Source organism: Notechis scutatus, chromosome 1 (assembly GCF_049901735.1).
Source record: "Notechis scutatus isolate UNSWTSFEM ecotype Mainland chromosome 1, rNotScu1.2, whole genome shotgun sequence".
Taxonomy (NCBI): Eukaryota; Metazoa; Chordata; class Lepidosauria; order Squamata; family Elapidae; genus Notechis; species Notechis scutatus.
This window is the reverse complement of record NC_142009.1, coordinates 246,320,363-246,345,384: the sequence shown is the minus strand read 5'-3', so window position 1 is coordinate 246,345,384 and position 25,022 is coordinate 246,320,363. Positions and strand designations below refer to the sequence as shown.

The window sequence follows — 25,022 nt, the reverse complement described above, 5'->3', positions numbered from 1 at the left end:
TCTAACAATCACATCACTTTTTAAAGCAGTAGCTTGGCACCTCAAATTGTTCTGCCCTAGAAAAGATCAATTATTTATCCAACTAATTGGGTTACACTGCCTTGAATCCCAATACATGACAAATATCTGATGTTCAGGGCTTTTGTGTATTTAGCTTCCTCATATGAACCCTTTATATTTAGATTTAGGATTTCTGAAATGCTCTTATTCCAATAAAACTAAGTGTGAGTTTCACTTTCATGGACAGCCTGCCTGCCAACACTTGTTTCAAACTACTTTCTGTCTGACACCTACTTAATTAGGAAGTTAAAAAAAAGATAAATCTTTTAAGAGTCCAATCCAGAAGACAAAGGCATTTTCTTCATTAAAGAGAATCCTTAGAGAAATGTAGCTTACAGAACGTCAAGGATACACTGTAGAATTATTTCAAAAGAGGTGTATGATAATATTTGGAAAATTCTGCTAGAACTAATAATAAAAAGAAATACAAAAAACATTGGAATAATCCACAGAAAATACTACTTCCCCAAGAGTAGTCATTAAAATCTGCCACATATGGCTAGTCAACATTATCTCCTAATTATGTTGACTCTCCTTTCCTTATGGGTTTCAGCTAAAGATGTACATAGCTAACCTTAAAAGTCTGTACTGAAAACTGAAACTTGCAATTCAAATACTTTGCTTATTTCGTAAGGAACTGATTCTTGAAAGCTCTGGTTACAATTTTTTTTTTTTTTACCTGGCTTCGGTTGCAGCAAGCGCCAAATCAAATCTCATTTTATCTCCCACTTTACTCAAGTAACTGAAGTATCTGAATGAGAAACAGAAAATTAGATTATTTTGGAAGAATTTTAAAATATCCCTGTCTTTTCCCCCATGTGTATTTTTCTTATAAAGTGGTACATATTTATCACAAACTAGATGATGTCAAAATTAAGGTGTTGCTTTTTAACTTCACACGCCATTCTATATCTTTAGCTCCCCATCAAATCACTCTTTCAGTTCCTAGAAAAGAAAGTACTCTAAGTATTTGAATTGCCAATAACTTCTCATAAAAATCAACCCAACAATTTCTACTTCTTCAATGAGAGTGTATTTGCATCTTTTAAAAGTGAAACTGAATCATCTTGCAGGTGGCTCAAGACAGGTTTTGGAGAATCTCTGAACCTGATGAACTGATGGTTCTAGGAATATCTCATGCAAAAGGAACTCCTGTGATAAAAGAAAGTTCTTGGCAGAGGCCATCGTTCGAAAATACAAGGCAATGTATTATAACACTAATAATAAACAATAGCCTGCCTCAATACGTTAAGTTAAAAAAAAGATTTAATTTTAAGAACAAGCATGCTATTCAAAAGCACTCTTTTGAAGGGGACACATTCTGTTTCTGCTTGAATGGACACCCCTCCACTCCCAGCCCTATTTTGTATATTAAAACAGGCAGTAATGCTTGCAGGCTAGAACGCTAGGTCCAATTCTGAAGCCTTCATCTTCTGGCTCTCTGTATTTTTAGACTCTGCTGAAAATGTTTGTATGTACTACAGATAGTCCTCGACTTACAACAGTTTATTTAGTGAATATTCAAAGTTACAAGGGCATTGAAAAAAAGTGACTTATGACCATGTTTCACAGTTTACAGCCTTTATAGCATCCCCATGATCACGTGATCAAAATCCAGGTGCTTGGCAATTGATTCAAACTTATGACCGTTGCTGTGCCCCAAGGTCATGTGATCCCCTTTTGCGACCTGCTGACAAGCAAAGTCAAGGAGAAAAAAACCAGATTCACTTAATAACCGGGTTACTAACTTGTCAACTGCAGTGATTCACTCAACAACTGAGACAAGAAAGGTCACAAAAGGGGGCAAAATGCACTTAACACATATCTCAACAACACAACATACCATATATACTCGAGTATAAGTCGACCCGAATATAAGCCAAGGCACCTAATTTTACACAAAAAAAACTGGGAAAACTTATTGACTCGAGTATAAGCCGAGGGTGGGAAATGCAGCAGCTACTGGTAAATTTCAAAAATAAAAATAATTAATTTGGGAAATGATCTCACTATCTCACGTCGCCTCGGGAAGGGAAAGGCAAAGCGCTTTTTGCCTTTCCCTTCCCGGCTGGGCTGTTGGGAGTCGCTGCCGCCTGCCTTTCCCTCCGGCTGGGGCTGTTGGGAGTCGCTGCCGCCTGCCTTTCCCTTCCCGGCTGGGGCTGTTGGGAGTCGCTGCCGCCGAGCGGCCCCAGTCCCGCGTCGCCTCGGGAAGGGAAAGGCCACGGCTTGGAAGGCCGCCGCTGGAGCGAAGCTGCGCGCAGCCGCTGCGCTAGCATCGGATCGGGCGCGCCGGACGGTTCCGACCGAGCCCCGAGCATCGTCTTTGGCGCCCGCCCAGCGCCGCGGAGCTCCCTGTACCGGGAGAAGGGGAAGACCCCCCGGGCGGGGCAGGAGAGGAGCTTCTCCGCCCGCCCCTCTTTCGCGCCCACCGGTGTCCCTGCAGGACGACCCCGCCCCGCAGTCGCCGCTGCTTGAAAGAGACGGGCCGGGGGTGGGTAGAAAGGCGCCGGGCACCCTTGGAGGAGAAGGTCCCGCATTCGCCTGTCTGCCCGCGGATGTCAGCGGAGCATCCGCTGCTACGGGAACAGTTTACTGCCATCGCCCTCAAAAGGGGGGCAACCGGACAGGGAATCCGAGGGCAGCGCTCGTTGCGTGGCGGAGGTGACAAGCCCCGCTCGGGTGGACGTGTTTGCGCAGAGACCCCGGACGAAGCAGCGGCAAAGCTCCGCTGACATCCGCGGGCAGACAGGAAGGGAAAGGCAGGCGGCAGCGACTCCCAACAGCCCCAGCCGGGAAGGGAAAGGCAGGCGGCAGCGACTCCCAACAGCCCCAGCCGGAAGGGAAAGGCAGGCGGCAGCGACTCCCAACAGCCCCAGCCGGGAAGGGAAAGGCAGGCGGCAGCGACTCCCAACAGCCCCAGCCGGGAAGGGAAAGGCAAAAAGCGCTTTGCCTTTCCCTTCCCGAGGCGGCGGGACTGGGGCCGCGCCAGCGACTCCCAACAGCCCCAGCCGGGAAGGGAAAGGCAAAAGCGCTTTGCCTTTCCCTTCCCGAGGCGGCGGGACTGGGGCCGCTCCGGCGGCAGCGACTCCACACCATTTTTTTTTCAGAGGGAATCTGACTCGAATATAAGCCGAGGGGGATTTTTTCAGCACAAAAAATGGGCTGAAAAACTCGGCTTATACTCGAGTATATACAGTAAATGGTGGGAACAATTGTGGTCGTAAATCAAGGACTACCTAAACTACCCATCTGTCCTCAACCTGCATTTCTATCCCCCAACTAATTTTCGAGGACCACAGCAATACGGTCAGTCCTCAACTTACAACTGTCCGTTTAACAACAGTTTGAAATTACAACAGCCTTGGAAAAAGGGACTTACAATCTATTCTTAAAGTTATGCCTGTTAACACTGACCCTTTCAGTCATATGATCACAATTTGGATGCTTGGCAACTAGCTCTCATTTACGATGGCTGCAGCATCTTATGCAATCACAATCTGCAAACTTCTTTCGCTTCTGAGAAGCAATGTCAATTCGGAAAGCTGGATTCACTTAATAACCACGCAATCCACTTAATAACAATGTGACTGCCTTAAGGACAATGGTAAAAAATGGCAGTAAAATTGGGTGATGATTCTACTTCCTCTCTCCACACTGACTTACAACAGAAATGCCAATTACGCTCATCAGTCAAGGATTACTTGTAGAACAAAACCGTTCAAGCAACAAGGCTATCTGCCTTCCCTTTCCATCCCTATAGGTTTTATTTAGCCCATTAACTTTCTAGGTGGAGGGCAATGCTAGGGACTTCACACATCTATGGCCAGAAACAAACTCTAAAAGCTATGAGAGAGAGCTTATGAAATATATTATTATTATTCTATAATAAAGTTAACCGCTTGAATCTTGCCTCTTAGATCAGGGGTCCCCAACCCCCGGTTTGTGGAATGACATGAAGCCCCATCCATGGGATGCAGGCAGCATGCAAAACCATGTCCTCTCCGGTCCAGAGAAAAACCTCTCTCCATGGAACTGGTCCCTGGTGCCCAAAGGATTGGGGGCGGGGGGGCACTGCTCCAGATGCATTACAAAATTATACAAAATAATTATAGTCTGTTAAGCTAGGCTAGAATTTGGTTTTAATCTCCATCACCACCCCACCATACTCTAATGCAGTGCATATTCTACGTGTGTGTGTGTGTGTGTGTGTGTGTGTGTGTGTGTGTGTGTGTGTGTGTTCTTAAATAAAGATTATATCTCCTTACCTGTGAGCTAACTCCAGTTCTTTCACAGCATTTAGTACTTCCTTCAGGTTACTTTTTTCATCTTTCAGGACAGAGGTAGCTAGCCTTTGCAGCACAAGAGCCACGTTGAACATAAGGACTGTATCGCTGGGGGCTACATGTCTTGCCTGAGAATTCAAATTTAATTTAAAATTAAACCAGGATGAACCAACCAGAAAACAGAAACTGTTGTTACAACATACCTAGGAAGCCAGTCAGGCTCTCTCAGTAATGGCCTCCCACAAGCTGGAGAAGAGGAAACTTCCCTGGACAGCCTATGGTGTATGATTATTCATCTCCTTTTTTTATCTTGTACAGTATCCATAATTTGAGATTTTGGTTTGTGGTGACTCTCTATATAGCAGGGGTTCCTAAACTTTTTGCCATCACACCTCCCTTTAGCCCAATCTTAATGTACACGCTTTCCCTAAAAATATCCAAATACAAAATGAACAGTTAAAACAATACAATGAAACTTTGATAAAGGTAGATTTATTTTAAAAATGCAACTAAAAAAGGTTTTTCATACCTCCCTGGTCTCTGTGCCTTCCTAAGGGAGGCATACCCTGATAGTTTGGGAACCCCTGCTCTATATTGTATCCGGGTGATATTTGGGACTAAGTATTTTTTCTTCCTATAGAAGTTTCATTCTACTTAGACTACTTTTTTTACAACATGGCTGTTTTATTGTATTTTATGCTATTGCAATAACTGTGACTATATATGATTCTAGGGTATATAACCATCAATAATAACAATTATTATTGATAATTGTTTCATTAAATATTAGAAACTTTTCCTACCTTTAGCAATGTTTGTTTGCATTCTTGTAATTTACCACATTTGAAGAGAGCTCGGGCCAAATACAGCAATACTTCGGTGTTCTGATGTTTATAGAATTTTCGGAGACAATTCTCATACTAGGGTGGGGAAAAGAATAAATGTTTGAAGAATTAGTTTAAATTGCCAACTTTTATAGTGTTCCAGATAAAACTGCACCGCAGTCAGAATGCAATACTGAGCACAGCCTTATAAATGAGTTTGCAAATATCTCTTAGTAACTTCCAAAAACCTACCACAACATCCTGCATTTCTACATAGGCTGAAGAAGAGAGCAAAGCTCCAGCTTTATACCCAACACAGCAGCACAACAAAAGCTTAAAACAGCAGCTTAAAAAATACTCTCCCCTAAGATGGCTGGAAAGAAAGAAATTGGTTTCCTTTTCCATGCAGTCAGCTTAAAAGCCAAACACGTGTATATAAATTTCTATGATACGTGATTATACAAATTCTATCACACACAACATATCAAAAATTTGCCAACATGTTATTTGTAACTTCCTGATTTGTTTTTCATCAGTTTTCAGATCCATGGGAAAAAATCGTTTTTAACACTCTCTTTCAATAACCGCAGTCTTAAAATAAATTCATTTGGCTATTTAATAGCCTTGGCTTTCTTCTGGGCATTAACTATTGATTAATAGACCACTCAGTCTGCCAATTATATGTCTCAGTTATAGCAATTCATCTCCAATTCTTTATTGCAATGGGAACCTATGCCATTTGGTATATGCATTTCTGAAAAGAGCCCATGCCCAGATGGCCTATAAAGAGAAAACCAACACCACTGATTCAGTCCTGTGAATATATCCATTGCACAGCACAATTTAAATGTAATTAAAAGAAAGAAAGAAAAGCAGAAGGTACTGAAAACATTCATGGAATGATCCAATTTAGCCCAACATGATAGGATCATGCCAACAAAACTAAAAATCCTCACAGAAAAGACTCAGCTTGAAATTCGTACTTCAGTGTTCATAAGTAACTTGTCCTAAAGTCAAGGTATTTATTAAGGATTACCATCTGCACAGCACTGATGTACTGCTTCTGCTCCACATAAATGTGTGCAAGATTAAGCCACACGTCGCTGATATCCGCGGTTGCCTCTCTCACTTGGGCAAAAACATCACGAGCCTCACGGAAATATCCTTTGTGTGCCAGCACAGCTCCTAAAAAGGAAAATCCAATTTCCAGAACCATGCAAAATCACTGCAAAATTGTAATGTAAAAAAGAAAAGTCAAGACAAGAAATCTTAGTACCTATGCCGTTAGCGGCATACAAATTCTTGGGGTCATTCCTGAGGACCTGTTTGTAGATGGCTAGGGCACGATCTTGATGACGTTTTTCCTGCAAAAGGGAGACGGGAAGTGAATGCAGGTAATCCTTGACTTACAACCATTTGTTCAGTGATCTTTCAAAGTTACGCTTAAAACTGTCACAGTATCCCAGTTATGCGATCAAAATTTGGATACTTGACAATTGCCATATATTTTACAACACTGGCAGCATCCCTGGGTCATGTGATCACCATTTCTGATCTCCCTAGCCAGCTTCCAACAAGCAAAGTCAATGGGGGAAGCTGGATTTGCTCAATGTCCACACAATTCACTTAACGATGCCACTGATTCGCTTAACAACGATGGCAAAAAAGGTTGTAAAATTGTGCAGATCTCACGTAAATGCTTTGCTTAGCAATGGAAATTCTGGCCTCCATTGTCGTCATAAGTTGTGGACTAGTTGTATTTACAATATTTATTAAAATGTTTCAATAACTTGCCTGGATACTCAAGAAATATTAAAATATATTAAAACATATTAACAAAATATATTAAATATATTAAAACAAATGTTAAAATACATGAAATGCATCACACAATCAATATAAACACTAATGTAAAATCCTTGGCAAAGAGAGAAAAGAACTGTCTATCCTCTCATTTCTTTTAAAGTTTTGTAAAAGTCTTACTCTCCGTTGCTGTTCAAGTGTATCATAAAGTCATAGTATATAAAGGACTGATTAATAAGATCAACTTGTAATTTTATATTATGTAAGACAATTTTCCTTTCTGCACAGAAACTTCCTGTCTCCTATTTAGGAAGACTGGGTGTGTGTGTGTGTGTGGAAAATCCATTATCCAGCAGTTTGTGGATTTGAAAATCCGGATTAGACAGAAAGCAATGCTCATCCATTGAAGCAGCTGCAGAAAAGACAGCGTAAAGATGCAGAGTATTTACCTTCTCTCTGTCTCTGGTGGGTTGGTGCAGAGTCTGCAACCATACATTGCCCAAAGCCAACATAGAGTAAGTGTCATTCTGTGTTGATGGTTGTTTTAATATTCGTTCAAATTTCTTCTGTCCTGGACCCCATTCTTGTTTGGCCAAGTGAAGATTGCCAATCAGGGACCAAGCATCAGGATGGTCCTGAAATAATATTCCAATACACTAAAAATCAGCTTAACTATAGTAAGAAATACTTCTAGTTCAAAAAGATCCACCTCTCCCCAGCTCCAAAAGGCATCCCATAAAACGTTTAAGAATTTCAGCGAACTTTGCTAAAATCCAAACTTTGGAAAAAGGGGAGAAAATTCCACAATAGATGCTGTCCGGGAGACATTCCAACTACTCCCAAAGGTGCTTTTTTAGGGGGCAACTGGACTTTGTTTTTTCTTTTGAAGACATTCCACTTCTCATCTAAAAAGCTTTTTCAGCTTCGACAGGATAGTGGGGAACGGAAGAATTTATATTTCTTGCAGACAGCTGGTAATCTGCATCCTTTTAGAGGGTAGTTGAAGCACTTGGGAGGTTTATCTGTGTCCTCAGGGACTCCTGAGTATTGCTTCTGGTTCCTGTAGTCTACAATTTTTCTCTGAAAATCCATTTTTACTCCACCATTCAAAGAGTATTCATTCCACCTTTGGAACAACCATGACCTGGATTACTGAGAATCTCTACAGACTATAATTCCAACTACTCATTAAAAATACACTATGAAAATTTAAAAGCCAGCAATGACATAATGTATATTTATTAAATTATATGACCATTTAAAAAAAAAAAAGTTAACAATGATTTGTTAACTGGCCACAGAAAATCTTTAGAATTCATGGCCTTAGCTATAAAATTGCTTTCTAAATGATGGCAAATTCTTACTGACCTGATTGATTTGAAGTGCTTCTTTAAACCAGTCAGAAGCTTCATAAAAGTTTCCTTTATCTCTAGCCATAGCTCCTAAACGCAGGTAGCCTAAAGAAAGGGGAACAGATTTTAATGATCAAAGACTCATTTCCAGAATACAGTATCTTGTTTCATAAGTGCTTTGAATGATGCATGTTTGCTCTTCAAGACTTTTGTGATATTGCTACTGCATCCGATTGGGACAAAAGCAGAACAGTTTAATTATAGTGCTAACCATCAGCTGTACTACAGGTTAGAAAGGATCACACAATGATGCTAGCCATTTAGATGTCAAGTTAAAAGGAACAATAGAATGCCTATTTACACCAGCAAATCTTCCTAATGCTACTTGATTCAACACAAGATGCTTCAGAAGGTCACAGAAATGTATTCTAATATGAGTCTATAAAGATGTCAAACAACAATGCTCTCTTCACATTTTCTTGTTAGGTTTATCTTTTAAATCAACTGCATATGCTTTGCATATTTGAATTTAAAGAGGTAAAATTGTGGCTTATAATGGCAGTGCTTCACTGGGTATGGCAGCATATGTGATTATTTTCCTGATTTTTTAAATTTTATTAAACTTATTTTCAAGTCTTGCTAAGATTATGATCTAAGCCTGTTCCTCTCCATCCAAATCCATAAGTTTCCAGGCTCCACAAAAGAACTTTTCAGCATCACATGGTCAGCTAGAAGTTGAGTATACAATTGGATATTATCAACATATTGATGATACATGATACTATGCCATTCGGTAAGCTTATTCAATGGCTTCATGTAGCTGATAAATAGGAATAGTGAGACCATAAAGACCTTGCAAGCAAGGTTATTGGGTTTGATACTTTACCCCTTATCAACACCAACTCAAACTGATCATGGAGAAGAACCACCACCACACCCCTCATTCCCTAGCTCCTGGAGCCATTACAGAAGGTACCATGATTGCTGGTATTAAACCTCACAGATCATGCAGAGCCATCATAGCTGCACCATATCCATTCCAGCTTCACCAGAGGTCATTCATAAGTACACTCACTGCCATCTCACCACTATGCCCAGAACCAAAACTAGTCTGAAATTGCTTATTCCAGGAACAGCTGGCACTATACCCCAACCACGTTCTCCACAATTGTTCTTAAGAGAGACACTGGACAGGAATTATTCAACATGGTCCAGCAGTGGCTTTGTAACATACCATTTCCTTCAAGGCAGTGAGATCCTACCCAATGATATATGAATCAAAGAGAAAATATTGCATAAAATACTTCTAATAGCAACTCAATGCACAGATCTGTGATATCATAGTTTTCAACAGTTTGAAAATATACACATGCAACTATTTTCAATTTAAGGATTGCAACAAGGTTTCTTACAATCAACATAATTTGGATGTTCCCTTAGGATGTTTTTGTACAGTTTCTCTGCTTCGTGAAATTCACACATTGCTTCATATAATCTGGCTAAGTTGTATGATGTTGTCACTGAAATTGCATTGTAGTAATGTTCATCATGTTCTGCTTCTGCTTTAGCTCTATCCAGGGATGCCAAAAAATATTTCTAAATGCAAGTATAAGAAGGTAAAAAAAGTGTATATTTATACATGTGTGCACATACATGATACATACGTGCTTACACGCTCAGCCAAGTTATAAATATATTGCATACAAATAGTAACAGTGGTTGGGAAGTTGAGATTCATACCTTTGCTTCTCCTAAGTTTCCAAGTCTGAAGTGAAGAGCACCCACATTATTTAAAATTTCTGGGGGAACATCAGCTTGTACTTTTTCCTGAAGTATTCGTGTTGCTGTGCCATAGGCTGAAAGAGCACCCTATACATTTAGAGACAGTGGAAGGATTTAGTGTAACATGCAATTGTTCACCATGAAACAAGCCTACTTTACCCACCTTTTATATACCTGTATATCTGTCTGCTCAAGGATTTGTGCTAGCTCAATCCAAGCTTCCACATCATCTGGATACTGTTCTGTCACCTTCTTTAAATGACCCTATTAAAAAAAGCAACTTGTTACTTTATAAAATTTGATTTAGAATTTCCCTGAAAAGTGGCACACAGTAAATAGTTTTCTGAGGCTGTTGTAACCTTTAACGGTTGTTAAATGAATAGTCCTAAATTAAGGACTGTATGCAGTGTCTAAAATTCAGCATTCCACAAATAATCACTTTTACATGTAGCACAGCATTTGCTGTTTCTAAGACAAATGTTCCCTTTTTTAAAACAAGTTCCAATACGTATAAATTTAACCATGACAGGAAAATCCCTCCTAATATATATCAGGTCCATAGGCAATACAAATTAAGTATCAATTGTACTTGGATTTCTCAAAAATAACTGACACGGAGTTTGAGATTTCACCTTAAATTAAAAGTGATGAATTATAATTTTGCTCTTATCTCTTGAGGCTTGCTGTACCTTTGCAATATCTCGTTTGTCTTGATCTTCTGAAGCAGCGTAGAGAGATCCAAGAATTTTCATGGTCTCATAATTGTTAGGGTAGGCTTTCAAAACTTTTTCAAAGCATTGTGATGCATTTTCTTTGTCTCCTCGGTAAATGTACATTTGGCCCAGTCCAAAAAATGGCAGTACAAAAGATGAAGAGGCAAACTGTGTGGCTTGGTAATAATATTGGAAAGCTTGATCATAATCTTCCTAATAAAAAGAAGAACATAAGGAAGAAAGGCATTAAAACTTGGGAAAATCTTAGGAAAATAAGATTGCAAAGCAGAAAGAGAGGTATGTAAAGCATAATATACCTGAACGTGAAAAGACCTGGCCAGCTGGTAGCAACTCTCTGCCTGCATTGCTTCTACTTCTGTATTGTGAAAAGCATGAAGTGCCAAATGTTGGACCTTACCATAATCCTGTATAAAGAAAATAAGATTATCATAATATTTTATAGTATTTTTTTAAAATTTTATTGGTTTTTAAAAACAAACATAAACAAACAAAACATAAAAACATCAAGTTATCCTCCATAGGTGTACATACAGTGTGCCGGTTGGTTTACAAATTGTTTTGTGCTTCCATTTCATAGTCTTCAATTACAATTACATTGCATATAATTTCATATTGTCAATCAAAAATTAAATACCTTAGTATCATTATTAATCAATCATTTGACTATACTATTATTCATTCATGTTTTACAAGATAATCACAATTTACTTAGTTTATTTTATAACAGTTCATATTATCATCCCAAATCTATCCTAAAATCATTCTGTAGATATAATAATAAGTACATCTTTATATATTTATTATTTTCTAAAAGTCTACATATTTCATTACTATATTTTGTCTAACCATTGATAGAAAAGATCCCAAATTTTATAAAATTATTTATCCTCTTGTTCTCTAATTTCAAATGTCAATCTACTCATTTCAGCACATTCCAATACTTTCTTAATGATTTCCTCCTGTGATGGTATTTTCTCATTTTTCCAGTTTTTAGCAAATACAATCCTAGCCGCTGTTAATACATTTACAATCAGGTATTTCAAGTCTTTACTATATATTTCAGGTAAAATTCCCAATAAAAATATCTCTGGTTTCAAGTCTATATGTTTTTTTGTCATTTTTTCCAACCACATGTGGATTTTAGTCCAGTATTTTTTAGCATCCGCACAAGTCCACCACATATGGTAACATGAGCCAGGTGTCTGATGACATTTCCAACATTTTTCAGATTTATTCTTGAACATTCTTGCTATTCTTGTCAGGGGGAAATGCCACCTGTAAAACATCTTATACAACTTTTCTTTATATGCTGTTGACATTGTCATTTTATAATTTTGAGACCACAATTTTTGCCATTTCTCTAAATCAATCCCTTATCCAAAATTCTTTCCCCAAGCAATCATAGTTTCTTTAACTTGTTCTTCCTCTAGTTTAGTTTCTAATAAATAACCATACGATTTTTAATCACCTTTTCATCAGTACCTGTCAAAATCTTATCTAAGTCAGTCAATTTGTCATAAAATCCTTCTGTTTTGAGATATTCATCATACCTTGAATGTATTTGCGCATATGAAAACCAATTCATCTTTATACCTTGTTCCTCTAGATTTTGCATCGATTTAAGTTCACCCTTTTCATCCAATATTTCCCCATATCTAACTGTTTGTTCCTTCTTATATATTATGGGATAGGAAAATGCTTCAATAGTCGATAACCAGACTGGAATTTTCAAATAACATTGTCTTTTAATCTTCTCCCAGTTTAACCACAGAGACTCCCATATATAATGTCTTCTAAAATACCCCTGTGTTTTAGTTCCTTTATATCATAAAAAAGCATGCCACCCCAACAACAAATCATGTCCTTCTAATGTCAACAATCTAGTATTTCTTAGTGTTATCCATTCCTTAACCCACATCAGATTTGTAGCTTGGTAGTACAACTCCCAATTAGGCAAACCAAATCCTCCTCTAATTCTAGCATCTTGCAAAAGTTTTAATTTTATTCTCGCTTTCTTACCTTGCCATATATATTTCAACACAATTTTATTTAAATCTTCAAAGTAGTCTTTTCCAAGCCTAATTGGAATTGTTTGAAACAAATCTAAAATTCTGGGTAATATAGTCATCTTGATTGTTGAAATTCTCCCTATTAGTGACAGTTGTAAATTTTCCCATTTCACCAAATCTAGCGCTATCTGCTGTTTAAGTTTAATATAATTATTCTCTTTTAATGTACTACATCTTGCTGTCAAATATATCCCCAAGTACTTAATCTTATTCGTGACCTGAATTTTCAATAGGTCTGCCAGTTCTTCCTTTTGTCTTAATAGCATATTCTTTGTCAAAATCTTTGTCTTATCTTTATTTATTTTCAAACCAGCCACCTTTCCATATGTCTCTATCTTTTCTATCAATTTTGATGCTGTTTCTAAAGGGTCTTCTAAGACGAAAACCAGATCATCCGCAAATGCTTGCAGCTTAAATTCTTCCTTTTTGATTTTCATTCCCTTTATATTCTTTTCATCTCTAATATTTCTGTTTAGCACTTCCAAAGTTAACACAAACAACAAAGGTGATAGTGGGCACCCTTGTCTTGTTCCTTTTCTTATATTGATAAGAGTCTGTCAGTTCTCTCTCTATCATTACCTTTGCAGTTTGCTTATAGTATATAGCTTCTATTGGTTGAATAAATTTTCTAGCAAAGCCCATCTGTTCCAACAGTAATAACATGAATCGCAAATTCACATTATCAAATGCCTTCTGTGCATCTAGAAATATCAGAGCCATTTGTTTTTCAGGATGTGCCTCATAGTATTCCAAGGTGTCCAAGATTACTCTCATATTGTCTTTAATTTGTCTCTTTGGCAGAAATCCATTTTGATCAGGATGGATAAAATTATTTAAATATTTTTTAAGTCTTTCTGCCAATTAACTCCATCATCGTTATATTGCTTTCTAACATTGTTTCAGTCTCTTTAGGTATCTGAGGTAAATTAGCATTCTGTAAGTACTGTTTAACTCTTTCCTCATCAATATATAATTTCCCATAGAAGTCTCGAATCATTTCTTTGCTACCATGGCAAACTTGGCCTTGGTCATCTATTAATTGCAATATTTTCCTTGATTCTTTCTCCTTTCTCAATTTGTATGCTAACCATCTACCTGGTTTGTTTGCGTCTTCAAAGTAGTTCTGTTTAGCACCTCTAATTTTCTGTACTAATTCTTCTTTTTCTATTTGAGCCATTTTGTGTTTAATTATATCAATTTTTAGCTTGATGTCCTTTTTCTGTGGCATTTTCTGTAGCTCTTTTTCAAGTCTTTTATGTTCATCCTTTAGGGCCTTAGAGGCTAGTCTTTTCATAGTATTCCTTTTCCTTGTATAGCCTATTATCAAGCCTCCAACATATGCCTTCACTGTATCCCATACATTCTGAATTGATGTATCTTCTTTTTTGTTTTCTCTAAAGAAAAAAGGCAATTCTTTCTCCATCCACTGTGTGAAGTCTTTTTCCTTTAAAATATTTATTAAACGTCCATCTAGATCTTTTTTGTCCTTTCCATTTAATTGTCATTGGATTGTGATCTGCCCAAGTACTTGTTTCAATATTTATTTCTTGAATGTTAGTTATTAATTCTGTTGACATCTATATCATATCTATTCTGGACCATGATAAGTGTCTATTTGAATAGAAGGTGTATTGTTTGGGCTAGTTGATTTGGCAGGTGAGTTGTTACACACTCCTTAGCGGATTCCGACTTCCATGGCCACCGTCCTGCCATAATATTTTATAATATTGTATATAGTATAATATAGTATAGTCTAGGGCAGGTGTGTCCAACCCATAGCCCATGGGCCACATATGGCCCTGGACAGCTAGTAATGCCACCCCACAAGATAATAAAAATATAAAAAAATAAAGGAAGTTTGTTATTTATATACAATAATTATATATTTTATATGTGGTCTAAGACAATTCCTCTTCATTCAATGTGGCACAGGCAAGCCAAAAGGTTGGACACCCATGGTCTGAGGTAGACTGAAATTCAAATTCTTAGAAATCTTAGATTGACCATTTGTAACAAGTGCAATAATTCATAATTTCCTGGATATTGCTGCCTATACAATCCTTAACCCTTGAAGTGTGACACATGTCCCAACTTGAAATCTGTGTTGGTGTAATGTACAAATTCAGCCAATGTTTGAAAGAGGATTCATGTGTATCTATCCCTCTCTCTCTCACACAAACATTAATGAACCTTCTGAAGCCAGTCTGCAAATTTCAATCATTGTGGAATATATACTTATAGCTTACATATTCCAGATGAATACCACAGACAGAGACCAAAGAAACTTTTTTACGACCTTCATCATTTGCATTAGCATTTCCTCAGTTCCACAAGATATAAAAAGCAAACTGCAACTCTATTTCCCAATTGGAATGATGAAAAATAAGAATGATTTCAGGCAATTCTGAATTAAGTCTGACTTTATTAAACAGCTTGAAAAAATTCAGCTAGCAGCATAATTCAAATCACAACCTTGTTGTCTTACCTTTTTAAAGAAGAAATGATTTGCCAAGTGATTTAATACCATAGGGTTACTAGGATCAATTGTGTAAGCTCTAGAGAGTAACTGGACACCATTTTTGATGGAATCCGCCTGAAAGGAAATTGACAGTTTTTATTCATATTGAAATGTATGTTAACCTTCCTAGTTATTGTCTTTAAAAATTCAAGGGCTGTTTTTCAAAATTGATATCTTGATCACAACATTGACTGGCCATATGGGTGGCTGCCATTCCCAGCAGAAAAAATAGCTTATTTCATAAATATGCCATGAAGATGAATGAGGTTAGACTGATAATGGTATATCAATTAGCAAGAATAACAGCTTTTTCTAAAAAATAAGAAAACTCTACCATATAAGAAATTCGCCTTCAGAGCCAAGAATAGCAGTACATGATTCAAATGGAAAACAGTTTATCTTTTCATGACTGTGATAGTGGACAAAGAAATGTGTAAGTCCAAGATTAAGTGCAGGGCAAATCATCTTCATCACATTAAATGTTGGTAGGTAATCCTTTTCTGGGATTGTTTTAAAAATAAATAAATTAGCATGAATTTGGGACCCATTTCTTGCTTGAACTGTGCTTATAGTAGTAAATGTTAGCAAGCCTGATTGGATTATTTTATACCATCAAAACTCAGGTTACTGGACTCAGCTTTGGACAGGTTTTATTTTATTTCAGGCCTTTGTAACAAAATGTGTGTGACTACATTCCTTCCTCTGTGTATCTGTGATGCAGATAGAAAAGCCAATCTAAGCCACAATATCACAAGTTGGAGATGTTTAAGCATATACTAAGCAACCTTATAAGACCACTAAACCTTTGCTGGTTCCATTATTTCTGTTTTAAATGACTTATTCAGCAATTGTTGCTTCAAGATCAAAGGAGCTAGGCATTTGCTAAAGAAAGAAGAATCAGATTTTTATTTCAAATTGTGAAATGGCCATGGTTGGCCTCCTGCCATCTAAAAAACTGACTATAGCACCAGAGTCTTGGGAAACTATAATTTTAGATTAAACTTACTCACCTCCTTGTTATTTAGTTCCAGAACAGCCAATCCAACTAAAGCCCCCACACATTTGGAATTGAGTTCCAGTGCCCTGCTGAATGCCAGGCGAGCTTTCTCTAGCTTGTTCAGCTTTACAAAGCAATGGCCCATGCCCAGCCGAACCTCAGCTAGGAGACAAAAACAGTAAACACTTCCAATGTTTATTTATTTGAATTATATTTCTTTCAGGAACCATGGTGGTCTACGTAGCATTCCCATGTACAATTTTTCTCTATAAAAACTTTGTGAAGTAGGTTGGGATCTAAGAACAAAAGGCCCAAAGTCACTCAATGGGTTGGGGTGAGGGTTTGACATGGAGTCTTCCCAAAGTCAGCCCAACAACTTGGTCACATTATGCTGGCATTGTTATTTATATTCCCTTCTTAACTTAAAGATTCTCTTATTATTTATGTATTAATGATTCTGAAGCACTTTGCACATAATAGTAGGCATATTTCCTCAAGAGTTCCTATGTTCATTTGAATAATGGCATTTTTGCATGTGAGGTTCTGTCAGGTGAACTCCAGAGAATACAAGACTCTTAATTAGATGAGCTACTCCAAAATTCTCATTTCAACTGCAAAGATTAGGTGATGCAGTACTTTTGGTTCAGTTTACAACATGCATTTCAAAATGCACAGAAACATGATAGATACAAACACATGTCTATAACACCCACAATTTTTTCCTCTGGATAGTACATCAATTTAGAAAAGGGCACAGCTGCTTTAAGGTGTTGCAGATGCTTCTATCCCCATATATTCAGAGGCATCTTTGGTAGATCAAATTTAAAGTTCTGTATAATCCTAAAAAAATCCACAAAGTTTTTTTTAACTTCAGTTCTGTAATTTTCATGAGTGTTGGCTAATATCTGAACCAGATTCTGGTCTTGTTATGGTAATAATTTCTGCTATTCACCAAAAGCTGTTATTTTAGGAAGGCTGTAGATTCAGAAATATTTTTTTAAAAAGATAAAAAATTCATAGGTAGCCAATATATAGTGGTAGCTAGGCAAGGAGCAGAGAAACACAGATTCTATTCCTTTCTTAGTCAAGGACACCAGCTGAATACCTTGGGCCAGTCACTGACTCAACCCAAAACCTTGTTACATAAAATACTGACTTTTCATTAAGGAGTAGCAGCTGAAAACATGCAAATGCAATTAGATAAACAGGCACCATTTTAGTGGGAAGGTCATAGCATTCCATGCACCTTGGTGTAGTCATGACAGGCATATGACCACGGAAGTGTCTTTGGACAACCCTGGATCCCTTAGCTAGGAAATGGAGATGAGCACTATCCCTTAAGAGCCAGATACAACTGAGCAGGGGGAACCTTTACCTTTTTACTGTGCATGCTTTGCTTCTTACCTGGGCAGCCAGGATTAGTTCGCAGAGCCTTTTTGTAATAGGCAAGGGCACCTCTGTAATCTTTCTTGTTAAACGAAATGCATGCTTTACCTATTAGAAAGAAGCAATAGAAGATGATAAATATCTCTAACATTTATGATAGACATCAGGAGTTCACAATTTACTAGCAGCAAATATATTAAAAGAATAATAGTTATTCCCTGAAAAGATGGCATTAAAAAACCGTAAGTCACGAATATGTCCCCATTTCCCTCTAATCCAATTATCAACATCCTGCTTGTATTAGTTATGCAGCAGATGCATTTCAAAATTGCTAATGCTCTATTTTTATTAATAGCACAAAGCCCAATAAAAGCCATAACTGGTTGTTGAACTCTCCCCTACCTTTGTCATCTTAAACAAGTCTCTGAGTTTCACAGTTTCTTTCAACAAAAGGCTGAATCAGGTCATGACCACTTTCTGCATGAGGTGCTGCCAAGCTCTAAGTACTGAAGAGGGAGGCAGTTGCTTCTTTTTATTATAGGAAAAACCATCCATTTCAGCTAACAATCTTACTAAGTAAGTTATTAAAAGTTATGATAGCGGGCCCTTTTTATTTTCTACTTTAAATTCAAAGTCCAAAATGAGCAAGAAACTATCGTTTCTATCCCCCCAAAAAAGTAAGAGGACTTATTTTGGACTTCAGCAACCTGCAGCAGGAGAAGCTATATACCAAGGTGAAACACATTTCCTTTGTATATCCCACAGATCACAATCTCTTAAGACTACTGAGCTCAACACTGTTAAAGTGAATTTATTTCTGTGAAGACAAAATACGACTGACTCACCAAGAAGGGCTGGAATATTATTGGGAGACTGATTGAGTACAAAATGAAACTGTGCATCTGCTTGATCCATCTTATCCCCCTCCAGAAGGCAGAAACAGGCTCTTCCCAATAAGTGATTCTAGAAAAGCAGGAAATTCTCTTAATTTTTATTTCTAGGAGAAATTACTACAAAACATTCTAAGTGATAAGAGTTTCAAAATCACACTTTGCTCCTACATTATTTTGAAATGTTGCCTAATTGCTTCAAATGTTTCCTTATCCTCTTCCTTTTACATCCACTTTTTTTCTTTTGCAAATGACAGATAACCAGTGCCAACAGGCAAAAAATCCTTTATATGGAATTTCTGGAGCCTTTTCTCCTTTTTTCAACAGCATGCCAAATTGCACCAGGAAAACATAATTTTTCAGATTTTTAATAAGCTCTTGTTTGTATCTGCAACAAATTCTTGACCTAAAAAAACCTTTCTGATCTTTGCATTTTAACATTACTCATAACCTTCTTTTTTGTTGCTGAAAAAAATGTTTGAGGAACTCAGAAAATAAATGTTATCCATCTGCTCTACTACTATTTCTCCAATATAGTGTATGGATATATATTTCTGAGTTATTTTTGTTCATTTCTTTATTACCTAGGTTTCCTCGACAAGCTAATGCTGGCTCTCTCCTTCAATATTTTGTTGACATAACCGTATCACATTAGAGATTGAAAGGAATTGGCTCAAAATCACCCAGAAATTTCCACAGCTGAAAGTACAATTGAAGTTGGGACTCACTAATTCTATCTATTGACCCTATAGTCCAATGGAGGGACATTGAACTTTTTGGATAACAGTGGGAGAAGAGATTGGCAAAACTAGGTGCCTTCACTTCAGCAAGACGTGCTTGTCACTAAATAGAAGATTCTTATTTCTAGCCTCCTCCTTTCATTCACAGCATGGAAATGGCCTTCCATCTCCATCTAAATCTTCATCAAAACTGTCTAGTTACTAGCAACTGATACTTGGACACTAGCTAGATATGCCTAAGATTCTACTTGAATATCTCTGCATGCTAAACAAATGCTCTAACACTGAGCTGAAACCCTTCCCTTTCATCACTTTATTTCACCTAGATATCTTACAACGGATCTTCCTTTTTGTGAATTACACTGCAAACCTCTGAGCAAGTGATTTTTAAGTTATAGTTTTTGTTTTGCATATAAAGGCTTTGTGTGTGTGTGTGTGTGTGTGTGTGTGTGTGACATTGCTTCTCCAGTATATATGTGTGTGTATACACACACACACAGGAGAAGCAATGTCACTTAACCACAAGCTAGCTACTAGTCAAGATTTGCCTAGTGATGTAAATTAGGTACACTGATGTAAATTAGATAAACTAAACTATAAAAAGTCATGGTTATAGATTATGGCTAAGGTACTTTTTTCGAACCACAGTCTGATCCGTGAAAGCTCCACTTTTGGAAACAATGTGACTTAGCTTATTATTTGAATCATATCCTGCATTAAAAGTCTTTAAAAAAAAGAAACATAGTAGAAAACCTCTCATCTTCAAGAGAGATTATTTCAGTGTGCTACAACCTAAAACAAATGTATCAGTATCTTCATAATTAGTTGATTGACCTTACCTGATCATACATGATAATTTTATCAGCCATAGTGTACAATAGTGTAGCTTGCGTAATAAGCTCTTTCTTGTTATCTTTGTTCTTTTCTTTCCGAGCCTGCTGTACATAGTAGGCTGCTAAGGTATCTAAGCAAGTCATCTGATCTTTTTCATGGTCTCTATAATCCAGGTTTCCATCTATGCGAGCAGCCTCTAATAGTTTCACAAAGTCTTCTGTTTTGCCTTGTTTGTAATATTCCAGCTAAAATGTAAATGAAAGTACATTTAGCAATCTGCTATTAAAATTGCATTCATAAAATATGCATAGCACATAAAGTCAAGCAATTATATATTAAATTATGACAAGAAATCAGAATTCTGGGTCATATCTGTAACACATCACCCTTTTCATTGCTGCTGGAAAGTTGTGTGTATTTGTGTATGTGTGTGTGTAATGGTTTTATTATGTGAATATCTCATTCTTACAGGTGTGGACACCCAGTTGCATTTTGTGTGTGCAAGAGCCTCCTCAAATCATACCACTAATTTCAGCAGGAAAAACACCAATTTTAGTGGCACAATTGTTCATATTTGAGATGGAGATAAAATAAGAGACAGTGTAAGTACACTAAGTTTATTGCTTAACATATCTAGTTTATTTCTTGAACTTCCCTTTCCACTGCAAAACAGACCAAAACCTTTGACTTCACCACTCTGATGACATCGTATCACCGAACTCCTTTTTAAAAAAAAAAAAGAAAAGAAAAGAAAAGTGCAGGCCTTATTGCAAAAATGCTGCTACTTAATAAATACAGATATTCCATTCAAATCTTCTACAAATGATTACCTTGATAAGGGAACAGTAATAGAAACCTATACATTTCTACATTCCCTTAAATCAAAGAAAGTTATCAATGAATTCAAAAATAATCACTATTTTGGAATATGTATGAGCTTATAGTATAAATAAAATAGAGCAAACTGATATGCAACCGACCGCTAGGGCAATCCATATGTGCAGCTGAGTATGTTCCTGTTTCAAAATGCTTATAACTTCATCCCCCTCCGGTAATTGATCGAAGTCAAGCTCAATGACCTAAAAATCAAATGACAACATTCAATATTTTATTAGTTATTAGGGCACATACAATAAGGTCACAAAACAAAAACTACCTATATTTCCTAACAGTATGTTAAGCCCTCTCCTTGACTAAAATTATTTAAAAGGGGATTTCTGGAGTTCTATAGATCAGCAGCATCTCATTCAGGATAACTTTTCTACTCAGGAGCATACAGAAAAACAAGACTTCTGTGCATTCATCCTACATAAGGACTCATTCACAGAATCTGATTATTTTCCAATGCAGAAGAAATTCCTCCTCCTGTGGAAACCAAGTAAACATACATATTTAGGTACATCTGTGCAGTAACAGTAAATCTAAGCTAAAAGCTTTACCAAATTCAGTGGAATTCCTGGTAAGCTATGTGGTAGTTTTTCTACAATACAGAATTGGTTTGAACAATTCTGTTAACAAGACAATTATACGTAGGCTGCAAAAACCCAGGTGATCAGTAAGACAATGGCACGAAGAGACACTTAAAACCTACTTTTTGTACTATGTAATGGACATCTAGATTCTTGCACCTAGTTTTGGGAGCTCTATTCTTTTTGTTTTTACATTGCAGTCTTGTCTACAGGTCACCTGTTCAAGAAGTGAACAGGTGTAAATTTGCTGAGCTTCCAACAATATTGGTCAGGTACTATTATTGCCTTTGGATAGATTTTTTTTAAAAAAAAATATAGAAGCCGGAACAATAATCTTGCATTCACTCTCCAAATACACACACCTAACTAGGCAAAATGACAGTAACAACAGTGATCTCTGTGTACCAAAATAAAGAAACGTTAACACTGATAAAAGCAGACTCAAGATCCCTATGGCTTAGTGCCTCATAAAAATATTTTTGTGCCTTCATTCCCCCCCTCCCCAAACTTATCAGCTGTTAAAGGAAGCAACAAGTTAAGGGATATCAAAACTGCAAAGTACTGCTGGCAATAGGTACGCATGTGCATGTACTTTTGTTTGTCTTGCCTTTAAGTCAGTTTCTGCTAACTACATGGACCAATCTGTGCAATTTTGTAGGCAATATTTTTTTGTTAGTGGCTGACCATTGCTTTCATTTCTGGGTTGAGGGAGAGAAGGACTGGCTTCAAGTGACGCCTAAAACAAGAGAACTCAAGTCTCCCGACTCCCTAGATCAGGACTTTTAACCACAAGACCAAACAGCTCTCACACAAAATATTCGTGGGAGCTGATTTACTTAGCACCAACTCCCCAGCAACTCCACGAGGACCGCTCCAAGCTCCTCCAAGGGAAGCGGGTGGGATATTCAATTACCCTGCCTTTCCCCAAAGCGACTTCAGACAAACAGGGACCCACCGAAAGCGAGCCAAGGGACGCCCCGCACCAACTCACCTCGTCGGTATCCCGGAGGGGGATCTCAATCGAGCCCCGAGACATGATGGCGAGTGCCAGCGCCGCCGCTCCAGCTACGGGGGAAACCGCTACAACCCCCTAACACCTCACGCCGCCAACCTCCTGCCCGAGCGGCCGTCTGACCAACAGCCCCGCCGCCGTCGCCGTTCGCGCAGGCGCTGTCGAGCGTTAGCCTCGGAAGCATGCGCGGAAGGCGACGCGAACGAGGGCGACGCACGGGGGGAGGGAGAAGGAGATGGGGGACAAAGCGTCTGGGTAGTTAGTTTTCTCTCCGATCTTCTGCTGCGCTGGGCAGCAGTTGAGTAGCGGGGGAATGGCTCTTCTCCAACGCTAGTTTAATACGTCCAGGAAACTTTGTGAATCACATTTTTAAAAAAATTATAAGAAATTAGACATTGCTTATCCCCCTATATAGATATTACTTCCCCTGCAGTACTGTGTTTTGTAATTTGCTGAGTGAGTAAGTGAAAGGGACCATAGAATTATTTAAAAAACAAAAGCTGTGTTTTAGAATAACTTGCTAGCACTGATGACGTTACTTCGTTAAGGGTAATGAAACGTCTGCAAGAAAACAAACGAGATCAGAGAGCACCAAGGACCTTTCATTTCAACCCTGAGCTACAAATATTCTTCATTGATAACTTGTAAACTTTGCATTAGTCATCTTAATGTAAAAAACAATATGTTCAGCGAAAAAGATGGTGCGCTCTTCCACAGAGTGTCTTGTAAGAAAAATCTACACAGTGGTTCAAAAAACATGGAATGAGTCAAACTAAATTGTTTCTATTCTTCATAAATTCTGCATTTGTTGGGAATTAAAATAGCATAACTTTGTTGGTGGAACAGTTGATCCATAAAAATCCTTCTGATCAACGTGCTTCACGTTATTTCCAAAGCTGTGTAGGATTGGTTATTGCAGTTGCAAGATTAAAGCCCTCACTAGCACTTGAAAAAGTGGTAATTACTCAAAAACTAATCCCTGATTGAAAATAGGAATTATACAGTATATGTAGTATATAACATTCCTATTTGTAACTTGAAATTATTAATCTATGCAGTGTGGCTATAGTATTATTATTTACTCTTCTAATTCTACATCACATTCCTATTTGTAACTTAAAATTATCTATTAATCCATGCAGTGTGGCTGTAGTAATATTATTTACCCTTCTAATTATCTTCTTTACTCCCCCTTTTACTGATACTACTATTATTATTCTCTTGCTTTGCATATACACTAAATGCTTTTATACTGGAGACAGATTCCTTGCGTATCTAATTACACTTGGCCTCAATCTCATCTTCTGCAATAGTTTGAATTCAATTTATGGAATACAAATTAAAGAACCCTTTTCCAACAGTGACCACAGCATGATTGACTTGTCTCAACATACGTCCACACAAAAATCAACACAACGATGTGATCCCCAATTATAACTTCAAAAAAGGCAACTATGATCTTATAGACAACGATCTCTCATTCCTTGATTGGCAATTTCTATTCACTGGATGCAATACTGTTGAAGACCATTACAACATATTTTTACTTGAAGTCAAAAGAGTCATCAATCTATATGTACCAATAACAACTCCCAAAACCAGAAAAAACAGATTACCCATAACAATAAGGAAGCTTCAATCCAAAAAGAGATCACTTTGGCGGAAAAACAAATCTGGTCATGTTATTTATTTATTTATTTTTATTTATTTTTATTTATTTGATTTGCCAATTGTTTACAAGATAATAAGTATAAGTGTATACATAGTTGTGAATACATGAAATGGGTACATATAAGAAAAATAAAAGAAGAATAAGAGAAACAATAGGACAGGGACGGTAGGCACGTTGGTGCGCTTATGCACGCCCCCTACAGACCTCTTAGGAAAGGGGTGAGGTCAATAGTAGACAGTCTAAGGTTAAAGTTTTTGGGGTTTGGGGAAGAAACTACAGAGTCGGGTAGAGTATTCCAGACATTGACCACTCTATTGCTGAAGTCGTATTTCCTGCAATCAAGTTTGGTGCGGTTAACTTTGAGTTTGTATCTATTGTGTGTTCTTGTGTTGTTATGGTTGAAGCTGAAGTATTCATTGACAGGTAGGACATTGCAATGTATGATTTTATATACCATGCTTAAATCAGACCGAAGACGGCGTAATTCAAGGTTTTCTAGTTCTAGAATTTCAAGTCTGGTTGCATAAGGTATTCTACAATGAGTAGAGGAGTGGAGAACTCTTCTTGTGAAATATTTCTGGACTTTCTCAATTGTGC

The 25,022-nt window shown here is 37.5% G+C and overlaps 1 protein-coding gene across 1 annotated transcript in view; it reads right to left on the bottom strand.

Moving 5' to 3' along the window:
• Nucleotides 1-22,922, bottom strand: part of CTR9 (CTR9 component of Paf1/RNA polymerase II complex) — a 29,808-nt gene extending 6,886 nt beyond the window's left edge. The window contains exons 1-19 of the mRNA XM_087959888.1: nucleotides 22,733-22,922; nucleotides 21,253-21,351; nucleotides 20,278-20,517; nucleotides 18,654-18,771; nucleotides 17,827-17,916; nucleotides 16,436-16,584; nucleotides 15,393-15,500; nucleotides 11,135-11,242; nucleotides 10,794-11,030; nucleotides 10,279-10,368; nucleotides 10,063-10,191; nucleotides 9,735-9,918; nucleotides 8,339-8,427; nucleotides 7,420-7,605; nucleotides 6,444-6,531; nucleotides 6,204-6,352; nucleotides 5,147-5,263; nucleotides 4,326-4,471; nucleotides 740-811 (exon numbers count right to left, since the gene is read on the bottom strand). Of these exons, the coding sequence (XP_087816014.1) occupies nucleotides 740-811; nucleotides 4,326-4,471; nucleotides 5,147-5,263; nucleotides 6,204-6,352; nucleotides 6,444-6,531; nucleotides 7,420-7,605; nucleotides 8,339-8,427; nucleotides 9,735-9,918; nucleotides 10,063-10,191; nucleotides 10,279-10,368; nucleotides 10,794-11,030; nucleotides 11,135-11,242; nucleotides 15,393-15,500; nucleotides 16,436-16,584; nucleotides 17,827-17,916; nucleotides 18,654-18,771; nucleotides 20,278-20,517; nucleotides 21,253-21,351; nucleotides 22,733-22,777 (2,444 nt within the window). The 5' untranslated portion in view covers nucleotides 22,778-22,922. The remainder of the gene's footprint in view (nucleotides 1-739; nucleotides 812-4,325; nucleotides 4,472-5,146; nucleotides 5,264-6,203; nucleotides 6,353-6,443; nucleotides 6,532-7,419; nucleotides 7,606-8,338; nucleotides 8,428-9,734; nucleotides 9,919-10,062; nucleotides 10,192-10,278; nucleotides 10,369-10,793; nucleotides 11,031-11,134; nucleotides 11,243-15,392; nucleotides 15,501-16,435; nucleotides 16,585-17,826; nucleotides 17,917-18,653; nucleotides 18,772-20,277; nucleotides 20,518-21,252; nucleotides 21,352-22,732) is intronic.
• Nucleotides 22,923-25,022: the final 2,100 nt, after the last annotated feature.